We start from the raw sequence: 21,522 nt of genomic DNA, 5'->3' as shown, positions 1-21,522 counted from the left end.
GTCGATACTCGAAACTGCCTTTTCCAAGTCCTCCCCTCCACTGTACGTACATAGTCATCCTTGCCTCTCTCCGCTCATCTTATTTTGCTCTCCAGCATGAAAAATCTATTTTGGCCGCTCCTGTGGCTGAGTCAACCCTCATTGGCTCATCAATGATAGGCGATGGGCACTGAAAGTCTCTGGGCTAATCTTCACCACCACCTTTGAAGACCGTCGCGTCCGTGCGCCTGTATACAATTGGAATTTAACAGCACGGCGCATTATTGGAAGCATTCTCAACAATTCCGATTGTGCTACATTCTTGTCTCGTGAATGCCTGTACTATTCTCGCCTGGCTGGTCCACAACTATCAACAACGAACGCATTCTCACCACTCACAAAACAAACTTAAAATACACATCATCATACGCCTCCCGTTCCGAATCAGTCATGCGCGCTCGAGCCGCCTCGCGCTTCTTGTTCTTTACCACCAACAATGCGCATCCTGTCAGCGTCAACAGCATCCCGACAATTGTAAACACGAGACCATTTGTGAAGCCCGTGACATATCTAGGAGCTTCGGCCTTGATGAAAACATTGGACGAGATAAAGTTGGCGCAGTTTCCAAAGCCAACCATCCACGCCATACCCACGGCCAGATACTTGTGGCCGCGCAGGTTGGCCGATAGCCAGGCCATGAAGATGGGCATCTGTGGAAACGTGCCCATGGACATGAAGAATAGGGCGAGATAGCGAACACCAGCTTGAGGGACATAGACGCGCATGATGATCCACCCGACGAGCTGGCAGCAGATGGCACCAATCACAAAGGGGGTCCGGAAGTTGAACCGAGATGCCAGATACGTGACGGTAAAGGACGAGATGATTCCAGATGCCCAGACCGGCATCGTCATCAATTGAGCCACCGTGTTTGTCCAACCGAGCTCGGTCAAGATGGTCGGCGAGAATGCAGAAATGGAAGCGGCTGTAATGTCGCAGCAAAAGAAACACATGGTGAACAAGTGGATGCGCCAATCGAGCAGAACCTTCCACCAGGGCACGTTATCCACCGGAGATCCCTTGACTTCAGCCCCGCGGGATGCTTCCAGGTGGCGCACCACACGATCGCGTTCTTCGGGCTTCAAGAACCAGTGCTGGGCCTGTTGGGGAAAGTTGGGACAGAACAACAATATCGGAATGGCGATTACAATAGTCATTACTGGTAAGAATTAGCCACACGTTTGCTTGATGGACTTCTTGGTCACTCACATCCTTCGATGATGAAAATCCATCGCCATCCTTGATAACCTCCAGCGCCGTCGATATTATTAATGGCATATGCCAAGAGACCCGAAAAGAACGGACCTGCTAGGGCGAAATTGAAGAACCAAGAGAACCGAATGGCGGCTTCCTTCTTGGTGTAGTACATTGAGATCATGTACGTTGCTCCCGCGGGTAAGGCGGCTTCAAAAGTTCCCATGAGGAATCGGACAGCCAAAAGGCCTCCATATGACTTGGTCAAGCCTTGACACATGCCGAGGATACCTAGACGAAATGTGAGAATAATCGCAACAGTAGAACACCAAACGTTACGAACCAAGAATCACCATTTGCCCTCCAAGAAGGAAACGCGGCGGGATTTGGCTGTTGGTGAGGATGATGTTGGCTGGGATTTCAGCTAGTACGAATGGCACGTAGAAGATGACCAGGGCGACGTTATAGCCATTGGAGGGCATGCCAAGGGCGCCCTCCAAGCCATTTGGTGAACCTATTCCCAGTGCACGAGCCTGCAAGCCTCAAGGTTAGTCATGTGTGCTGGTCGCAAACACTATTGTAATATTGGAAGTACTCAGATGTATTGGCATAATTTACATCTATCCGCATGCCAACCAGTGACGAGTGTTACAGTGTCAAAAAACATTCAACTTACATTGGCAATGTTCGTTCTATCCAGGAAGAGAAGCATGTAGAGCACACCCATGATAGGGATCAAGACTAGATCTCGTCGCCATAGCAGCTTCCTGTCTAGCGCTGGATTGTGGTCAATGACGGCAGCCTCAGGGGTAGCGCTGTCGATGGAGTTTTCACTCTTTTCTGCCAGCTTCAGGTCCTCTTGCGGGACCGGCTTCAGGATCTCTGCCATGACAGAGTCGCTCGGCCCGAGAATACCTGATTCTCTGATGAGCTAGGGAAGCCGGGGTCGGCTGGAGTAGTGCTTCAAATGTGCGGGCCGATGAACAGGGCTGCGGACGGGATTTCCGGAGCGGCGAAGGCCAGTACAGTCGAATACACAGATGGCGACTAGATTCTCGATTCCTGGTGAAATAGTATTTTGAGACGGAAGAATCTATGATATGACCAAAGTACAACGCCCTTAATATGTACAATCCAGTCTCGAGCAATGCTTAGAGGTCCAGGAGATGCCATGGATTATTCCGTGCCTGCACCAGATAAGCAGGGCAGGTTTCACCGAGTATGTGCACAGTGCATGCCAAAATCAGATCACATATCTTGAATTATCGAGTAGGCATGCGCCATCCTGACAAGGAGGGTGGCCATGTTGGTTGGCATACAGGCAACGGGCTAAGCCTGTCCTGTTGCCAACACCGCTTTTGCTACCGAAACCGATGTGTGCCCGATGCAGCCAATGGTGATCTCCATGTCACATTACACTGTGGTAATTGCAGCATAACCACAAGGATCTCCATCTTGCCCATTGTCGAGTGCCGAGTATACATTGTTTCAAATTCAAGATACTCGCAGAAATAGGGCGCAGGGACGGTAGTTGAAGAGTATCCCGACAAAGAAGGAATGACAGACAACATTATGTCCTTCAGTTTACTTGACAGTCATGGGGCAGAAAGCCACTACTATTGGTTTCTGTGGGTCAGGTATATCACAACTATAATGTTGTGGTTCATTAAGATAAGACTAAAACATAGGGTAGCTCTCAACTGAATTTTGGTGTTAGTGATTGGCGACTTGACCATGAATCTACCATGGCACCCCAAGACTTTTCAGCAATAGAGCTGGAACTTGATCGACTTCCGGCAATCGGAAGACAAATATCGAAACCCGATGGCTGGCGCATCTGGGTGCGGCCAAATGCGGAGCCCCAATGGCCCCCATCGGAATGTAACATCCGCCCTTACGCAAAAGCAGGCAGAGGGCGTAGGCTGCAAGCACGCGACGACCGTGGATCTCCATGTCCTTGTGGCACATGTGGACAGTGGTAGCCGGAAGTCCACCAACGCAAGTATCGCCATCCCGCTTCCTATGCGTGTGTAGTAGAGAATTGCGGGATGTTGCCGCTCATGCTTCAATGCGATGGATATTAGTGTGCTTCGTTCATAGGAACACCTCCGATGCGGAGAGTGAAGAGACGGTACATGGCGATAAGAAGGTTAGTTGTATATCTCCAATTCACTGAGCCCGTGCTAGTAGTTCTGCGAACCATCCAAGCCTTGCGATTTTTGAGTTTGTGCAGTTTAATCAAAGTCATTCAATCGTGCTATTGTCCCAAGCTTCTTGGTTATATTTTATTACCTCAGCATGGCTCCTCAAGCTCCCGTAAGCTACGTCTCGCCAAGGGCACGATTTGGCCTGATTGTGCCGGCGACAAACACTGTCGTCGAGGCCGAGTTCAACTGGATGACGGTCCCAGGCGTCTCGTGGCACAGCGGCAGGATTGAGATTTCAAATCCCAATCTCAACGATGATGATACCATGGTCAAGTTCCTCGAGCAGCTACGTGGCACGATTGGAGCGGCCGTAGAGCGTGTGTGTTCATGCTTGCCGACGTACATGGTCATGGGCATGAGTGCGGAGACCTTCTGGGGCGGCCAAAAGGGCGCCGAGGAGTTTGAGCAGTTCATGACGGAGAAGTCGGGTGGTTTGAAGGTCACTACTGGCGCCCTGGCGGCGCGTGCAGCGCTGGATGCCTATGGTGCGAAAAAGATTGGCATCATTACACCGTATCAGGCCGTGGGAGATCAACAGGTAAGGATTGGAATCGAAGAAGACAAGACGTTGCATATTATTGGATGGCCAACTGACTATAAACTTTACAGGTGGTCGACTTCTTCACTCAAATGGGATATACTGTTCACATGATCAAGGGACTACGCTGCGACACGGCCACGTCGATTGCCGAAGTGCATCCCGATATCATCAAGGATGCATTCCGAGCGGTCAACGCACCGGATGTCGATGCTTTGCTCCAAGCTGGTACAAACCTACCTGCCGCAAAAGCAGCTGCCGAGATGGAAGAGGAGCTTGGAAAGCCAGTCATCGCCATCAACACGGCCACCTTGTGGCATGCGTACAGAACCAACGGTATTCTGGACAAGGTGCAAGGCTTTGGATCTCTGCTAGAGAAGCATTAGATTGGCAAAGTGGTATACCTTAATATAATCATTCCAAGACCTTTTCCCGTAATATTTGCCTTGTCTCACATGCAAGTTGAAACTGAGGTGAAGGACCACGGCGGAACATTTGCTATACATACCTAAGGTTAGGTAGTATTTAGTAGCGAGTAGGTAATGTATGGCGGGGTATCTCAAGACGCCGCCACAAATATTTAGCGGCTTCCGCGGGGCAGTGGTCCCTGAATTTATAGCACCAATTCAGCTGATACTTTCCTGGTATATCATGTCACGCAAGCCTTCAAGTGACACAACTGTCTTTGGTTCATGTTCAGTATCTTGAATAATTGCTTATGCTAAAAACTTGTATAATGGGTACAATGTGCAATGATTTCAAAACAAGGCTCGCTCGCTCGCTCGCTCGAATGCGATGAAAAGATAGCACTTCCAATGATACATCCAATGGAACCACACAATTCCCAAAGCCCCTAAGCAACAGCCGCCGTCATTTCTTTAGTTTGAGGCGTCAGTGCAGTTTTGATAGCAGCATCTTCCGAGCCAGCCACTGGGTCAGATGCTGTCGCCTTTGTAAATTCGTCCTCGGCTCTCTTGCAATCTGCCTGCAAATCGTGCTGCCAAATCCAATGGAGCCTTTGGTTTGCATTTGCCACAATCTTGGTCATGTCGTCGCCAATCTCGGGGTCTAGCCACATGTAGACGCGACCGGCATCGAAACTTGTCTGGACAACTTTCTGAGCGCGAGGCCGTCGGATGGAGTCGTATATCTTGAACGCGGCCTCGAATTGCTCTGGAGACTTGACCAACGGTAACAGGTGCGACAAAACAACGGCATCTTCCAGCCCTTGCCCGGCGCCAGCTGCTTGGTGAGGGCTCGAGGCGTGCGCAACGTCGCCGAGAAGGCACACGCGGCCTTTATAGTATGTAGAGGTGGTTGGGTGGTGCCACGTTGGCCACCGGAGAGGTTTCGCCCAGTCGAGCAGCTTCAATAACCTCTCGTCGAAATCCTTGAGATCTTCAATCATCTCCTCCTTGGTACAGGGAACCGGCGAGTCTCCCTGCGTCCACGGCTTGTGGTCTGTGATGAAAAAGACGAAGTTTTCCTCCTTGCCCTTTGAGATGGGGTAGATGGCCATTCCCTTCTCCTTGATCATGAACCATTTGGCGTCCCCCGCGTGGGTCCCGAGGATCTCCTTTGCCTTGTCAATGGGGATGATGCCTCTGTAGATGTACATGCCGCAGTAGGTTGGCGGGACCTGCTCAGGGGCTATATCTCCGAGAACCAGCTTCCGTGTGATGCCTTTTACCCCGTCGCACCCAATGAGAGCATCTACCCTCTCCGTCTGTCCATCGGCAAAGGTGATGCTCACTCCGTCGGCATTCTCCACCACGGACTGCGCTCTTTTGCTGAACTTGACGGCGCCCTCTGGAATAAAGCTCTCCATGATCTCGAGCAGGTCCTTTCGGTGCGCGCTACTCCTCGTAAAGTACGGCGCGCCAACCAGACCGCGTGTCCACCCTCGCTTCTCGCCAAAGCCTTCCTCGGCATAGAGCGCGTCGAAAATGCTGTGCTCAAAGTCCGGCTTCTCATTGGCCGTTTTGGCGTCATTGTACTTTTCTCGGAACCTCTTGTCAATGATATCCATGGCCGTCAAGGAGTTTGGTCCCAAGCCAATTCCCGCTCCAATCGTGGAAAACGCCTCGGCGGACTCATAGACGGTCACCTGCACACCGCGCTTGATCAGGGCAATGGCCAAAGCCAGCCCGCCAATACCCGCGCCGAGAATAGCAATCTTGAGGGGATCGTGTGCCTGCGTCTCCATGGTTTTTGGTGTTGCCGGAACAGCCTCCTCGCGGTGATCCGAGAACTGGCGCAAGAAGGACTTGACTTGAAGTACAAGTGACTTCCTCCTGGAGACTTTGGGTTCAGTCATGATTGATAAGGCTTGGGTCAAAGTGTGGGAACACGCAAGACACGTTTTCGACTACATTAGTTCATTCGTTTCTGACCTGCCAACCCACGGGAGCTAACTGGTGGTTTTAATGGTTCACATCGGATCGACCGCGAATAGCAAACTGCAGAGCACAACACCATCGGCTGTCAGTTCCCAAGAGTATACGCCAAGACAAGGATGGCATGTGGGTTTTTTTTCTTCCCCTCGGCTACAATGCCATGTGGGTGGATTGGTAGACACGATCATAGGAGCCGTCAGCCCGTGAAGCAAGACGGGACGGAATTAAGTCCGGTGGCAAGTTTAGAGTAACTGAATTGCAGCAATTCAGATCGGAAGCAAGAGTGTACATTGCGGTGAGATGTTGCTGCTAAAGGCAAAAGTGCTTCCGAAATGATAATCCCGTTGCGCTAGGTCTTGGGCCATGTGGCACCTACCAAGCAGTGGGCCTTGAAATCAGGAGCAGGATTGATCATATTGATCTACACATTGCAATCTTTCTGTTCCCGCAGCGCCCGTCGCCCGTCGTCCATTGCGCATCAATAAAAGGGAACGAAACACCAAGGTCGGTGGCGGCGTTGCTGACGCAGCGCATAGTACATGCACTAGCGGGAGCCTGGTTCCGATGCAACGCCAATCAATCTCGGTAACATTGGTAACGGCACTTGGTGGTAGGATGAGGGGCCGGATGTTACACGGTAGGTAGAACGGCATATGCAACGCATGCATGCCATGTTTGCAAAATGCGAAGGGTGTTTTTTTAATTCCGTGAAATCCAATGCCGGGGCATCATTGAGACATAAAAGGCAATAAAGAACAGCGGTCAACCTCGTCGGCAGTCTCGTCCAGCTCGTCCAGCTTTAGTCTACTTCTTGGTGTAATCACGAGGGCACGCAGCATAGGCGTTTGGGCCCTTTGTAACCCGAGTCAAACATTCCGTTGCGACTTGAGCAATGGTAGTAATGCCATAGCCCTGCAAGCCCTGCAATAAGGGTCTCTCTATGCTCAAGGGGGCCCACTGTCACATGACCCATCAACAAGAGCCTCTGGGTTATTGTACTGCCAGACGACATATCAAGGGGATTGGAGTCACGACTATTAGAATTCAATCAAGTTGCTATTTTCAGGCAAGCGTGTGAGTAATGCACAAACGCTCAAGTGCTATTTGGATGACAGCTGCCAAATCCAAGAGCCACCTGAGCCCGCGGCAGGTCCCGAGGACTCTCTCCGGCTTATCTCCCGCGAGAACCGAGTCAGCGGCAACGCCCGCAATCGCATCATTCAGGGCCCAACTTTACAATGATTGATGATTGCCTGGGTAGATAACGGAGGCCACAGACTGTCTGTCACAGGGCTGTTTGGAGATTATTATTGATTTGCCATGAGAACCGTGCAACAGACATCAATATCAGTGTACACTATTACTCCGCTCCGCTTACTACGTAGTTGTGACGGCCAATTTCGATTCCAAATCCTTGGCCTCAACTGGGCATCAACCCACTGGTTGCCGCTGATTGATGAGTGCCAGAACCCAAAAGCTCTCAACCACACACGCACCACTCACACTACCAAGACTCTAACTGAAGGAAGTGGGTCCCGGGGTCCGGGGGTCATTGGGTCTCTGGAGGCGCCTATCCTTCCTCCCCGCAGACCGTCTCGATTTTCCTGTCGCTCACGACACTTTCGGCAGCTTCTTTCCGGTACATGAATCTTGTCAAAATAGTTACGTTGTTACTCGGAGAATATCTGTCAGCCTTATCGAGCTTCCCCATCTGTGCAGCTCTTCAGTAGGTAGCACCGGCGCTGTAGTGTACATTTCGCCCCACGAGGATTACGGGCCCCCCAAATCGGAGCCGGAGCTCTCTACGATCGGAGACTCTTGAGCCGTTCCACATCCCTGCCCGGAGGCGCAGAACCGCGTCAAACCATCGCGTGACGCTGGGCCGCATGGTGGTGGCACAATAGCCATGGCTCAGCAGATGGGAGTCGTTGGCTCCTCACCAGAGACCATCGACGTCTCTGGTACATCTCCGAGCATTGCGACGTCCTCTGAGCAATCTGTGAGTCAGCAGCAACGCAAGGCGGGCAAACGGGACCGCGTTGCCTTGGCATGCCAGAGGTGCAAGACACGGAAGCAAAAGGTTCGCAAACCCCTATTCAGCATGAAAGAAATCAAGACTGAACGCATTACCAGTGTGACGGACAACGGCCAGCATGTGCCTCTTGCGCACGTCTTTCCTTGAAATGCGGTATGTTGTACATAACACGTGATTATACATGCTCCTCATGACTGATTACAAAATACAGTCTACGTAGTCCCACTAGTTCCTGCTGCCGGGGAGAAGAAGTTATACATCAAAGCCCTGGAGCAGCGAGTGGCTGAACTTGAATCTGTGCTGGCGTCTCTAGGGCACATGGGAGTTGGAACTGACCACTTGAGAGGAATGATTGGCGCATCCCCTTCATCCTCTCTTCCACAGCAAGGCATTCGTTCCGAGTCTCAGAGCTTGCAGCAGGAGCCAGATGACGACGCCAATGACATATTGAGTGCTGTCCGTGACTTGTCACTATCGGCATCTGGCCATTATGTTGGCGCATCATCCAACATCACCATCGGTCGTGTTCTCAGCTCCGTTGTCCATAGCGCAAGAAACCCAGTAGCCAGTACTATTGATGACTCGAATACTCAGGAAGATGACGATCCCGCACCAAAATCAGTCTACTCTTTAGGACTTACGGACGCAGTTGGCGAGCCATTTCTTGCTCCCAACGTGGCCAACAGGCTACTGCAAGCATGGTTTCGGCATATTGCTACACGGTACCCAGTATTGCACTCGGCCAAAGTCTTGGAGCTTCACGAAAATAGGGGCAATCTAACAGATGTATATGAAAGAAGCATGCTTCATCTCGTCTATGCTGTTAGTGGGCGTTGGCTCGAATCCGCCGGCGAGATTGGCCATTTCCTCAGCGACCAACACTACGATGCAGCATTTGCCAACATGGACACAATATTACCACTACGCGACTCTCGGACGGTGAACTATTTAATATACATGGCACTGTACTGCACACGAGCCCCCAGAGATCCGGGAGCATGGACGTATGTTGGAGCGGCGATGCGACTATGCATTGAATTAGGATTGCATCGCCGCCAACGACGCCAGCAGCCTAGCCTTGAAGGGGAGATGAACAAACGTCGCTTCTGGGCAACATACTTTCTGGACCGCGACATCTCCATTGCCATTGGCAGACCCCCGAGCCTTTCAGACCACGATATCGACGCAGAATTTCCTCTAGATCTTGATGAAAACACGCAGAGTGACGACTTGATCCGACAAGCATCAATGAATGTTTCAAACACCCCAGCAGTCCCCCAAAAGACCCTTACCTCCTTCATCCACAGGCTGAGGCTCAAGAAATTGGAATCAGAAATTCAACATGTCGTTTATCGAGTTGATCAACCAACAAAGGTTTCCGATGCTACTGTAACGTACTTTATGGATCGCCTCAACTCCTGGAAACAAAACATTCCGTTTGAGGCAAATAACTTTGCTCGCCAAACTGAAGGAGCGTTTGAAGGCTTGGAACTCTACACGATTCACTACTATCGGTGTGTTCGATTCTTGCTCTATCCGACATTGGCCGAAGTACCAGTCAACATGCAGTACGTGAAGCTGTGCGCCGATGCATGTGCTGGGATCATTTGTGATTACCGCAGATTGCATCACATTTTTCCAGTGGGATTTTCGGCACTCAGCATACAATCCATGTTTCTTGCCGGTAAGAAGACCCTCTTTTTTTAAATGATCGGTTAGCTGACATTGTCACAAAGGGCTCACTCTAACATATTGTGCTTGGCTTGCACCTCCGGGTCATATCAACATTGACGGCCCACTGACAGACTGCCAATTGCTATTATACATTGTAACAGAACGATACCCTTCTGCGCGAAAATATCGTGATGTCTTTGAGCGTATCAAGAAGGCAATCACAGATCTCATTGCACAAGGCAAGCATGAGCCTCGACATCCGGTACATCTGGATCCTTCGATACAGGAAGGTGTTGCCAAATTCCAAGGGCACTGGGAACCTGACATGCCAGGCATGGGCAACGAGTATAACTTCATGATCAATAATAGTAAGTCTTGTTCTGTTATATCTCATGGGAAGTGGTGCACTGGATGGCCTTTTCACGAGCTCTGCTGCATTTGACGATTGTAATGGAGCAATTGCTAACACCAAATCTTGCAGTGATTGGAAATCCCGTGACAACCCCTCCCTTTGAGCTTGAACTGGACCCTACGGCAACAGGCTTGGTTGGGCAATCTCATCAGCAGGCCCAAACGCTTGGTTTTCCTATGTGGAACTCCATGTCGCATATTCAGGGAGATCACATGAACGAGCTGAAAGGTCTCTTTCAATAATTGTTGGCGTTGATCTTATTATTTTCACTTACAGACTCCATTTTCTGGGCTGCGTATAGGATCATCACTGCTTCTTGTTTAGATACGCTTGTCGAGTCTTGGCTGGAATGGCGATAGTCGCTCTGGCATGTACTTTTGGAATCTACGAGCTAGAACCTGCCTAAAAGTTGCTTGAATGGAGCCAGCGCATAGATGAAGAATAGTCATCATCTCTTTGTTTGCAATGTATGAGGTCTCGGAATGCTGGAACTTGAAAAAGGAGAAAATGCAGATATACCAAAGATTGGATAGAAGTGACCCAGTTTATTATACAGTCTGCCTCAGACCCCGGAATACTTACTCGTGCTAGAGGCGACTAGCTTGGGGGAGGGGATTATCAATGTTTAATGGGTTTGGGGTATCGGCGGGGTCATTCCTCGGAATCGTACCGCCGGGTTAACATCCCAGTGCCCGGCGATCGTATTCCTTTTATCTCGTGCGTTTACACAGTATGTAGTCTTCTCACAACATGCGCTACCCGACTAGAAGTCTTCCAATTTGACCTCGCCCACATTTGACTCTAGCTTTTATCGTGACTCGAACGTCAAATCTATCATTAGTCTTGATCGAAAGTGGGATCCTTATTCACTACCATGGCTACTCCAGCGCCCGAGCTCAATATACCGCCGTCGACTGCCACAGTTAATGTATCCATTATCAACACCACTGGAACAATACGAGGCGTCAACACGTGGAAGTTTGTTGAACCGTCCATCAAGGGCCACGACTGGCTTTCAACGCCGTGTTATGCATTTTTGATTCAACATCCCACTCTAAACCGTTCACTTGTCTTTGATCTAGGCATCAAGAAGGACCTGGAGAATTTGCCCCCGCATCTTCTCGAAAGATTCAAACAGAGTGGATATACCGTTGACGTGCCAAAGCATGTCAGAGAAATCCTAGATGAGGGCGGCGTGGATACCAAGTCCATTGAAGCCGTCATCTGGTCGCACTGGCACTTTGATCATACGGGGAATCCCTCCACTTTTGATCCCAACACCAAGCTGATCGTGGGACCCGGCTGCAAAGAAAAGATCTTTCCCGGCTATCCCGACAACCCGACGGCGGCGTTCTTGCAAAAGGACGTTGAAGGCCGGGAGATTGTGTCGCTGGATTTCGCGCAGGCCCCGCTCGCCATTGGCCGCTTCGACGCTATAGACTATTTCGGCGACGGGTCCTTTTACCTCCTCGACTCGCCGGGCCACGCTGTCGGCCACGTGTGCGGTCTCGCGCGCGTTACCACCTCCGCCCATCCCAACGACAATGACAGCTTCATTCTCATGGGTGGAGACGCCGTGCACCACGGCGGCGAGCTGCGACCGCACCCATATCTGCCGCTGCCGGGCGCCATTGCTCCCCACCCCTTTACCGCGGCTGCCCATGCCGCCTGTCCCGGCGAGCTGTTTGAGACGGTGCTGCGCGACGGGAGAGATCAGCCGTTTTATCTCCCGGCCGCGCCTCCGAGCGTGCACTATGATGTCCCCGAGATGATCGAGTCCATCAAGAAGCTGCAAGAGTGCGATGCCCACGACAACATCCTGGTTGTACCGGCGCATGATGCAGCTCTTCTCAGCATAGCCGACTTTTTCCCGCATTACGCAAACGACTTTGCCGCCAAGGGTTGGGTAAAGAAGGCGAGGTGGGCATTTTTGAAGGATTTTGCCGAGGCGGTTGGATACAAAGGGGAGATTGCAAACCCATATGATTTCTCGCCTGTGGTGAAGAATTAAGCTTGAAGATTTTGATGGCATGATACGATAGAATATAGAACATGTTTGAAATATGAAAACCTATATTCCCACCTACTTATACATTTACAAGGCAAGGCCAATCCCATCCAATATACTCCCGTACAAATTACAACGGCTGGTACTCGATCTCATTCACATATGGTGGCCTACCGCGTATCAGCAACGTCGAATTCCAGTGCAAGTCCGGGGCCGCTGTTGCCCTTACCTCAGCCAGTTCTTGACTCCTACAATCGCCGCAGTACCGGCGGCATACGCGCCCAGAAGGTTGCTCCAACCGGCGTTTCCATATATTTTCTGACCGACTGCCAAAGCCACCAGATCATAGACCAGGCACCCGCCAAAGATCCAGTCGCTCGCCGAGGCCAGGAGTCCAAACCCCGCGCCGGTCAGAGCCTTGACCAGGGTCGACGGCGGCTGGCCCACGGCGTAGGCTACGGAACCATTATGCAAGAGGTCCAAGACGCCGATGCCCGCAAACGTCTTGGAGACAATGTGAGTGAGGATCGAGTTCCATGAGCTCGTGTTCATGGGTCCCAGTCGCCCAAACACATAGTATAGTTGAGATAGCGAATTTATAATCACAAAAATGTTGGAAGTTTTCAGGTCTGATTGATTCCAGAAAATCATCCAGGCTATCATGATTGACCGTCAGCTTGCAATCTGTTGTTGAGTCATGAATGATTCATGAAAACTTACTCGCAATACAAAAGTTGCCAACGGCATAATACGGAGCAAAGTCAACCATTTTTTGCACCGCCCGGTCATTTCTCACATCCTCTGGTGTGGCTTTCCATAGCTTCCAGAGCCAGGCGAGCTGGAACAACTGCTGCGGGAAGAAGAAGCCCGCAATGAAAAAGGGCTGAGGTGAAAAGAAGGACAAGTTGGCGTCGTGGACGTCCTTCATATTGGGGCTCGACAACATGCCATATTGCTGAGCAGCAAAGTCCACGGCAAAGGAGACAGGCGCCAGGTAGCGCGCGGTCGACAATGAGACGCCCATGGCCGACGGGAGCGTGATGGGAGGTTGGGAATGCGTGTTGAAAAAGTGGTGAAATGATGTGCCGTCTAGAAAAAAGTGTTTCAAAAAGAAATCGCTACCTTAATAATAGTAGTAATTCAGCCGTTGAATCATCAATGTGTAGAGCAGTACTGATTGTATCATGATGTCAAGTTGATATCGTGTCGCTGGATGTTTCGGCTGTGTAAGATCAAGTCATGGACGTCATTGTCAGACAATTAGTCCATTGAATCTTGATGCAGCTCAACCAGAATGTCCCGACCACCAATATGTAGCTGTCATCCCTACCAGAATCGCAGCGCATTTGATTAACATTATCAGTTTCTTTATAGTCTCGTATTATTCGACAACGGATACATAATGCGAGCTACTCAAGACGCAAAGGATACCACAATTCATAATTGTCGAGTATACAAGCAGGTAGGCTAAAATAAGGAAGTCCCCGCCAGCGAAGATTGTTAGGCCACTAACCATGCGGGGCACAGCGTTCAGCATACATTACTTATACTTGTACGGCAAACCCCCTTCGTGCAGTGCCCATCTCAAGGAACTATGAATAGAAGAGATGGCTTGCCCAAGTAAAGCTGCTTGCTATGCTTTACCCCACTATCTAGCTTGAATGTTGACCCTCAATTCATATTGCGATCAAGACTCCCAATGCGCAAGAGAGGAGCGTGAGACACAGACTGAGAGGCACAATAGCGTTGGACAGGTTGCCTTTTCGGTTGGATAACAGAGCTTCGTCAGCGATGCTGCCTGGGCTCAGCCAGTTGAAGAAGAACCACAGAGAAGGGATGAGGGATGCGCCAATGATCGCCAGATATATGGCAGCCATGTATATCTGCTTTTCCTCGCGAGCAATGATGCCGTAGAAGACTTTGTCATTTGCTAGCCCTGTTTCGTCGATTTTTTGCGGTATGAGGTCCACCGTGCCGTTATCGTTGCAGTCGCAGTCTGACAAACAGTTCCAGAAGCGATCTCTGAACTCCTCATGGCTAACTTGAGGTGTCCAGACTGTCTTTCTATAGTAATATTCATTCTTGTGTCTTTCAAGATCTGGTATCTCCTCTTGAGGACCTCGTGCGTACTTGTTGACGGCATACTCGGTGAACTAGATGATATTAGCCACGATTCCTTCCGTGCTGGCTCTATGTTCCAATTTTGTCTGATTATACTTACCCGGTAGAACTCGCAGAACCCGAATTGGTAGATACTAAACATTGTCCTCATCCAACCTCGATAGGTCCAATAACCACTTCTTACATCCTGAAAGAATCGGTCATTGCATTTCCCCTGCGTGCTTATCCGACTTTGGCCCAAGCCCATTGATTTTGGGTGCATAGCGCCCTTTTCCGTCATGAAAAAGATCGTTCGTGTTTGTTGATTCGGGTATGCTGCCATCAACGAGCCCGGAGATGGCAATCGTACAATGCTCACGTCCTGTGAGGGCGCTGGATTTGTAGAAGACGATGCTTCCTGCACTGTGCTTCCGCTTGGCGAGATTGACGATGGCTGCCTTCCGAGGTTGGTAGCAGAGCTCGGCCTGAGTGGGATGGAAGTGGCCAGCGGCGTGGATTTTGTAAGCGATATAAGAGCTTTTGCAAGTTTCTCCGGCACGTTTTCGTTTCGTGTTCTGCCGCATCGCTATTCCCCATGTTAGGCTAATCGACGACATTAGAAAATAACTTTTCTGAAATACTTACGCACGTCCACCTGATCCTCATCTCACGAGGGCCAAGTGGCTTTAGCGGATCTGAAAGTGGCCACCAGTTCCATGCTCCTGTTACAGACTCGAATAAATTCTTCACCTTGTCCGAGAAGCCAGGACCGTGGGTGGTCCCGATGACCAGTGTAGGTTGTGCATACGCCAGTTCGGAGAACAATTCTCGCACTTGTGAGTTTTGCATTCCAGAGCTGTGCGCCTCGAACCGTCGAACAACCCGCTTCAGCCTTGTTGCAAAATCAGGGAATGCAATGTCATACAGAGAGGCTAGGAATTCTGTAAAGGCATTACTCTCTAGTATGACACGTTCGAACGATGCTGTGTCAACATAGGCATCTGAATGACCTCCAGCCTCATCGTCTTCCTCATCCAAGTGGACGTCATCGTCTTGGTCTACAATTTCATCATCACTCACGCCGCTATCGTCTCCATCCGAGAGCTCGTTCTCTGCATCGCGGCGGGAAATAGCGGCTTCAATGATCAACAATGAGATTTGCCGAGACCGTCCGAGGAATAAAGAGGGTACAGTCTCGTGTTCCTGAGGTGTTTCCAGCTTCAACAAGTCCACGAATGATTTCAAGGAAGCGCGTACCCGAGCTGCAATGTCTGCAGCCGTACGATCTGTTTGTTTCGATGTGACAATGTGGTCCAGTGCTTTTACAACGGCATCAGACCGGTGCACAAGGCTAACGAAGAGAGCTAGAATTTCTGATTCGTTGCTTGCGTCAACCACTAGTTCGGTTGGTGCAGTACTGGCCATGTCATACATGGAACCTCTGGAGTAGCAAGATGTATCTGTAGATGCGGACTCTGAGATATCGTCCAGGTTTCCTCGTTCGCTATGAGAATAACCTTGCTGAGAGTCAATGAATCGGATATGGTGGGTGTTATCCGAACCCAATATGAGTTCAGTCGATGCTAGAGCAGCTAAAGGATCTGATATAGGATCTTCTAGGGCACCATCAGGCATGATATCATTCAATGGCAACTCGGCCCTCTGTAATCGGTTCTCCAAAATCTCGATGTCTTGAAGATCGAGGTTCCTGGGGCTTTTGAAGGACTCATTATCACCAATGTGAGAATCAGGACTGCCGTTTCGTGACGATACTTCCCGGATTGAAGCAGCAGCTGACCATCGTTCTCTGAGGTGCGATAAATATTCACTGCGGTTGGTTTCGCCCGGTATCTCGGGGTAGTTCAACGCGGGGCCTTGCTGAAACTCTGAAACTTCATATCTTTTGCGTGAGGGCGTGCCATTACCATGTAGTCCGCTTTCGTTTTTGCCACTAATATAAGAATCGGGACTGCCGCTTCGTGACGGTACTTCCCGGATTGAAGCAGCAGCTGGCCATCGTTCTCTAATATGCGATAGAGGTTTACTGCGGTTGGTTTCGCCCGGTATCTCGGGGTAGTTCATCGCGGGGCCTTGCTGGAACTCTGAAACGTCATATCTTTTGCGTGAGGGCGTGCCGATATAGTCGCTCATTTTACTCAGGTATCCTGCGAACCTGCGTCTATTTCCCGCATCAGTTCCGACGGTCCTGTGGGGCTGCAACTCTGAAACGTCATATCTTTTGCGTGAGGGCGTGCCGATATAGTCGCTCACTTTACTCAGGTATCCTGCGAACTTGCGTCTATTTCCCGCATCAGTTCCAAAGGTCCTGTGGGAGATATCGGCGCTGGTAGTTTCCTCCAGACCTTTCGAGTGGTTGAGGATGTATTTGTGAGCATCCGCATCCGAAATGTCGCCTGGTATGAGCTTACCAGGAGATTCTACGACGGCAGAGCCCAAAGTAGGGTCCTCTAGGTTGAGATCTGGCATGGAGTTCCTGAGTAGCGCCTCTGTCCTTTGCACTTGATTATCCAAGGTCCCAAAATACGGTGGAGCATCATCTCTGCGACGGTCGGATGCTCTCCCATAAGTGCATTGGTAGCCCTGGATCTGACAGTGATTACATGGCTGCTTTCCGTCGCACTTGATCTTCTTGCTCCTACACTCGTTGCAAGTCCGCATTAACCTCCCACGCTTCTGCAGCAGCAGCTCTGAAGCGTCGCTGGGGGCGCCGCTATCATTTTCCTTGTCGGCAGTGCTACTTTCGTTGTTGGAGGTTGTTGGGTATGCAACTGATGATGCTGGGTTCATTGGTCGTGATTTGCCTGACTTACTAGCCACGGCCGTGTCTATCACTGTGTTCCCAGATGCTCCTTCTTGGAGTACCTCGAGACTCCTCACAGCTGATTTTAACTGAGAACGCAATTCCACCGCAGTGACATGTCGAGTTGATATCTTTGATGAAAGCAGCGAGTCGTTGTTCGCGACATAACGAAGGCTCTCGGCCAACGAGATTAGATTCTTGACATCCGATAGGGGTACCGCGTTCAATTTGTCTTCCTGCCATGCTGCTATTTGTTTCAACTTTTTTGTTGCATCCTGAAGATCTTTCAATGAATCCCCCCCAACGTCTGCCTTTGTCGTTCCATGTTTCGCAGGAATCGTGGTGGATTTCCTTGCTTGAAGGCTAAGCTCGGCTTGCTCAAGGAGCTCAATTGCAGCATTTAGCGACGCCACTGATTCCATGGCTTCGAGTTCGTTTCCAGGGTTTCTCGCGACGGCGTGGGCGAGGACTGTCCAAAGTTATTTGTTCGCAAGGGCACAGGGATCGATCGGGTGTATGGTCCTGTAGCAACGTTGGCCATGAGGCTGAAGTGAAAGCGGGGTTTCGCCAATGAGGGGTGTAGACGTTAAAGTGTGGGATGACGCAGCTTGAAGATTACGATCTTACTGCACATTAAAAATAAAGAGGTATCCGCGTAGTAAAAGAATATGGTGTATGTATGTGCTATCGTATTTGAACCATGGCGACTTGTACCAAATATAGGTGCGTACTATTTTGAGTTTCTAGTAGGGCCATGTAGAGCTTGTAGGCGGCGTCCACACTGACTAGCACGAGTATTATTGTTTGCTCTATTGAAAAAGAATCCTGGGCAAAATGGTTTGTAAAGTCTGTCAATGCTACCCATATGTTGCTCACATGTTGCAGCGATCAATCAAATAAGCACCCTTTACCAAGGGTTCAAGTCACGATTATTCATCGCCATGCAGTCCTGACGCTCGGAGTGATCCAGCTAGGACTCCTAGATTTTATACAGTTTACAATCTGGGGCCGCAAGATAAAGAGCAGACCGTGGTGAGGGGTTACATGCGCAGTGAGTATGGGAGTGCGTGTTGAGTGTGTGTGTACAGTGACTTAGGTATTAAGACTACCTTACGTACTATACTGGGCATAAGGGTTACTTATACCCATAGCCGAGTAATCCTTGTACTAGGTACATTGCTTGCATACAAACAATCAACAGTGCGTGCATACTGCGATTAGGATCATCTCCGACCCCTGCTAGAAGCCCCCGGAAAGGCCCATGCCGACACGTACGTACAAAGAGGGTCGCTATCAACTTCCGCCAAGCCATGCGATCGCCGTGCCTCTCTACTGCAGCAAAAGGACAACGCAGTATGTACTACTACTGTTACATTATTGGAACCAATCATCTTCTTCATTGATATCACTCATCTACAAAGGGGTCTTGAATATCGCGAGCATCACCCAAGGTAACACTACCGTTGTACGACATTGTCTTCCATAAATTAATGAAGCGGGAGAGGTTTGCAGACTTGCTCAAGATATCCAGATTGAATTATTCACAAATCATGGACTCGGAGTACGATTTCATAGTCGTTGGTGGTGAGTTTGATAAAGAACATCTCAAGAACTCTAACATCATTGACCAAATCTTCAAAAACCAGGCGGCGCTTCTGGTTGTGTCGTGGCCGCCAGGCTAGCCCAGTCGGCAGTCAAGCCATCGGTGCTCCTGCTAGAAGCCGGCGGGCTCAATGAAGACGCTGCTCACTTGACGGGTGCACAGCGGTACGAAGTCGCTTTTCGCGAAGGTTCACCCCTCAACTGGGGGTACAAGACGGAGCCCCAGTGGGCAGGCCAGCAGATTGACTACTCGAGGGGAAAGGGGCTGGGTGGCTCGACGGCCATCAACTTTTGCGGCTGGGTCATTGGCCCCGACGACGACTACGATGAATGGGCTAGGATCGTGGCAGATGATGCATTTGGCTGGCGACATGTTCGGCGGGTTCTCAAAAGGGTGGAGAATTTCCATAATGATGTGCCCGAAGACTTTCGCGACTACATCAACCCTAAAGACGAAGGTTGGTTTGCTCTCTGTACTGTCGTAGGTGGGACGCGACTAACAGCGCATGATTAGAACATGGCATCGGAGGTGCAGTCGATGTTTCCTACCAGGAAGAATGGCTGCCCGGCACCCGAGATGTCTTCAAGGCAGCCGAACAAGTCGGATTCGGCGTGAACCCAGATGTCAATAATGGCAATCCCATGGGGATGGGTATGGGAATGGTATGCATTCATAAGGGTGTTCGAGTCACCTCGTCGAGCGCATACCTGTCCAGTCCACCAAGCAACTTGACCATCATTGCAGATGCACACGTCGCCAAGATTATACTAAACGGCAAGACTGCCCAAGGTGTACAGATCATTGACGGCCGGCGCTTTACGGCAAAGAAAGAAGTCATCATTTCTGGTGGTGCTATAAATAGTCCCCAGATTCTACTGTGCTCAGGAATAGGGCCGTCGAGCGAGTTGGAAAAGCTTGGAATCGACGTCTTGCATGATCTTCCCGCAGTGGGCAAGAATCTTCGAGATCATTGCTTTTCACTCGCCGGTCTTGTCATCAAGAAGACCCATGATGCACCGTTCAAGCAAATTCCCAGCCCAATGGGTTGGTTCCAGGTTCCTGCTGTACTTGCATCGGCAGAGTTCCAGGACCTTCCGCTCGAGACACAAAATTATCTGAAAAAGTCTCATGTGCCGAGCTGGGAACTGGCCGCCGTATGCACCTTTTGAATCGTACCATTGCTGAGCCTTATCCGCTAACACCGCACAGCAGACGCCATTCCTAGACGGAACACAAGTGAAAGATGACGAGGAGGTCTTTACATCTTGTTGTTTATTGATGAACCCACAATCCAGAGGCACCGTGACGCTCAAGTCCGCCGACCCAAAAGAAGCGCCCATCATTGACCCCAAGTTCCTGACACATCCTTTTGATCGGAGAGCAGCCATTGAAAGCTTTAGAGATATGCTCAAGTATCTGCAAGCCCCAGTCTGGAAGGAAAAGACTGTCCGCAACTTGGCCTGGCCTCATGACGACTCGGATGAGGCAATTTGGGTATTGAACCCAACACAAGTCTGCAAATAGTCATCAGCTAACCGCTTCTTGAATAGGAAACATTCTCATCCAATCTTCGCAGCACTTGGCACATGGCTGGTACCATTGCCATGGGCAGAAATGCCGATGATGCCTGTGTAGACAATTCTTTCAAAGTCTTTGGGATCGACGGCCTACGCGTCGTAGATATGAGTGTATGCCCAATGGTTCCCAAGTAAGTTATTACTTTCCACAAGTACTTGATCTGAAGTCATCATATCTAATGTTTAAAGCAACCATACTCAAACCACTGCCTATGTCATTGGCGAGCTTGCAGCAGAAAAGATTGCATTTGAACATTGTCTCTAAGATAACATCTGCCTCCATGACTAAAACAGTATCAAATTCGAGACGAAATCGATGGATACTTGCCAATTCATCAGGGGATTTCAGTCATTTTCATACTGGGTTCCGGTACGATTGGCTTCTACATTTAATTTTAAGCTTACTGAATTGTGTATGAGACATTGAATCAAACAAACAACATAATGATTGCTTTTCTCCGTCACGTCTTGCTCCCTTGGCGCTCGGTATCTTACACAGTGTTACTTTGTGTCCCACGACTACTCTGGGCCCTTCTGACCAAGACGCCGTCAGATCTTCAAGACATGCGCCACTGACACGTTGGTCGGCTCAAGTTGGCCGAAATATAGCATGCTGCGGCGTGTCTACACAGTATACTGGGCAGTGTAGTGGACCTAATGACCCCGCAATGTCTTGCTAAAGAAAGCCATGGGCGTCTGTCTGGAATGCTTGACCTTCGGAATATTCCTTGTCTTGGATGGTCTTGGACATCTCCAACTGGGAACCTGTCCCCGCAACTCGTCCTTCGGGCCGGAAAGCTGTCATATTGCCTATCTCTCACAACGTCTGCATCTTGGTGCATCTCCAAGAAGGGCTCCTGTCTCCGAGCCACTCCCGAAGATCATTGGCCAAAGAGTATTCCGAACTATTGGCAAGAT

General features: G+C 50.1%; 7 protein-coding genes across 7 annotated transcripts; 4 read left to right on the top strand and 3 right to left on the bottom strand.

The window, feature by feature from the left end:
• Window positions 1-374: 374 nt before the first annotated feature.
• On the bottom strand, window positions 375-2,122 carry PFICI_01015 (uncharacterized protein; the record flags this gene model as incomplete). Its single annotated transcript, XM_007829596.1, has 4 exons — window positions 375-1,198; window positions 1,249-1,524; window positions 1,577-1,766; window positions 1,910-2,122. The coding sequence occupies 4 exons, from the start codon at window positions 2,120-2,122 to the stop codon at window positions 375-377; spliced, it is 1,503 nt and encodes a 500-aa protein (XP_007827787.1).
• Window positions 2,123-3,531: 1,409 nt separating this feature from the next.
• PFICI_01014 (uncharacterized protein) lies at window positions 3,532-4,364 on the top strand (the record flags this gene model as incomplete). Its single annotated transcript, XM_007829595.1, has 2 exons — window positions 3,532-3,978; window positions 4,050-4,364. 2 exons carry the CDS (start codon window positions 3,532-3,534, stop codon window positions 4,362-4,364), a joined length of 762 nt encoding a protein of 253 aa, XP_007827786.1.
• A 467-nt stretch (window positions 4,365-4,831) lies between these two features.
• Window positions 4,832-6,295, bottom strand: PFICI_01013 (uncharacterized protein; the record flags this gene model as incomplete). The annotated part of the gene is made up of 1 exon (XM_007829594.1): window positions 4,832-6,295. One exon carries the CDS (start codon window positions 6,293-6,295, stop codon window positions 4,832-4,834), a length of 1,464 nt encoding a protein of 487 aa, XP_007827785.1.
• Window positions 6,296-8,280: 1,985 nt separating this feature from the next.
• PFICI_01012 (uncharacterized protein) lies at window positions 8,281-10,737 on the top strand (the record flags this gene model as incomplete). The annotated part of the gene is made up of 5 exons (XM_007829593.1): window positions 8,281-8,454; window positions 8,508-8,562; window positions 8,621-10,093; window positions 10,146-10,451; window positions 10,565-10,737. The coding sequence occupies 5 exons, from the start codon at window positions 8,281-8,283 to the stop codon at window positions 10,735-10,737; spliced, it is 2,181 nt and encodes a 726-aa protein (XP_007827784.1).
• Window positions 10,738-11,369: 632 nt separating this feature from the next.
• Window positions 11,370-12,506, top strand: PFICI_01011 (uncharacterized protein; the record flags this gene model as incomplete). Its single annotated transcript, XM_007829592.1, has 1 exon — window positions 11,370-12,506. One exon carries the CDS (start codon window positions 11,370-11,372, stop codon window positions 12,504-12,506), a length of 1,137 nt encoding a protein of 378 aa, XP_007827783.1.
• A 127-nt stretch (window positions 12,507-12,633) lies between these two features.
• PFICI_01010 (uncharacterized protein) lies at window positions 12,634-17,846 on the bottom strand (the record flags this gene model as incomplete). Its single annotated transcript, XM_007829591.1, has 6 exons — window positions 12,634-12,673; window positions 12,733-13,159; window positions 13,224-13,592; window positions 14,233-14,656; window positions 14,725-15,189; window positions 15,249-17,846. The coding sequence occupies 6 exons, from the start codon at window positions 17,844-17,846 to the stop codon at window positions 12,634-12,636; spliced, it is 4,323 nt and encodes a 1,440-aa protein (XP_007827782.1).
• A 1,128-nt stretch (window positions 17,847-18,974) lies between these two features.
• Window positions 18,975-20,869, top strand: PFICI_01009 (uncharacterized protein; the record flags this gene model as incomplete). The annotated part of the gene is made up of 6 exons (XM_007829590.1): window positions 18,975-19,008; window positions 19,071-19,484; window positions 19,541-20,181; window positions 20,237-20,521; window positions 20,578-20,735; window positions 20,794-20,869. 6 exons carry the CDS (start codon window positions 18,975-18,977, stop codon window positions 20,867-20,869), a joined length of 1,608 nt encoding a protein of 535 aa, XP_007827781.1.
• Window positions 20,870-21,522: the final 653 nt, after the last annotated feature.

The sequence above is a fragment of the Pestalotiopsis fici genome (genome assembly GCF_000516985.1).
Source record: "Pestalotiopsis fici W106-1 unplaced genomic scaffold PFICI_Scf_1, whole genome shotgun sequence".
NCBI classification, from domain to species: Eukaryota; Fungi; Ascomycota; class Sordariomycetes; order Amphisphaeriales; family Sporocadaceae; genus Pestalotiopsis; species Pestalotiopsis fici.
Note: the sequence above shows the minus strand (reverse complement) of the source record. Positions and strands in the feature narration are given on the sequence as shown.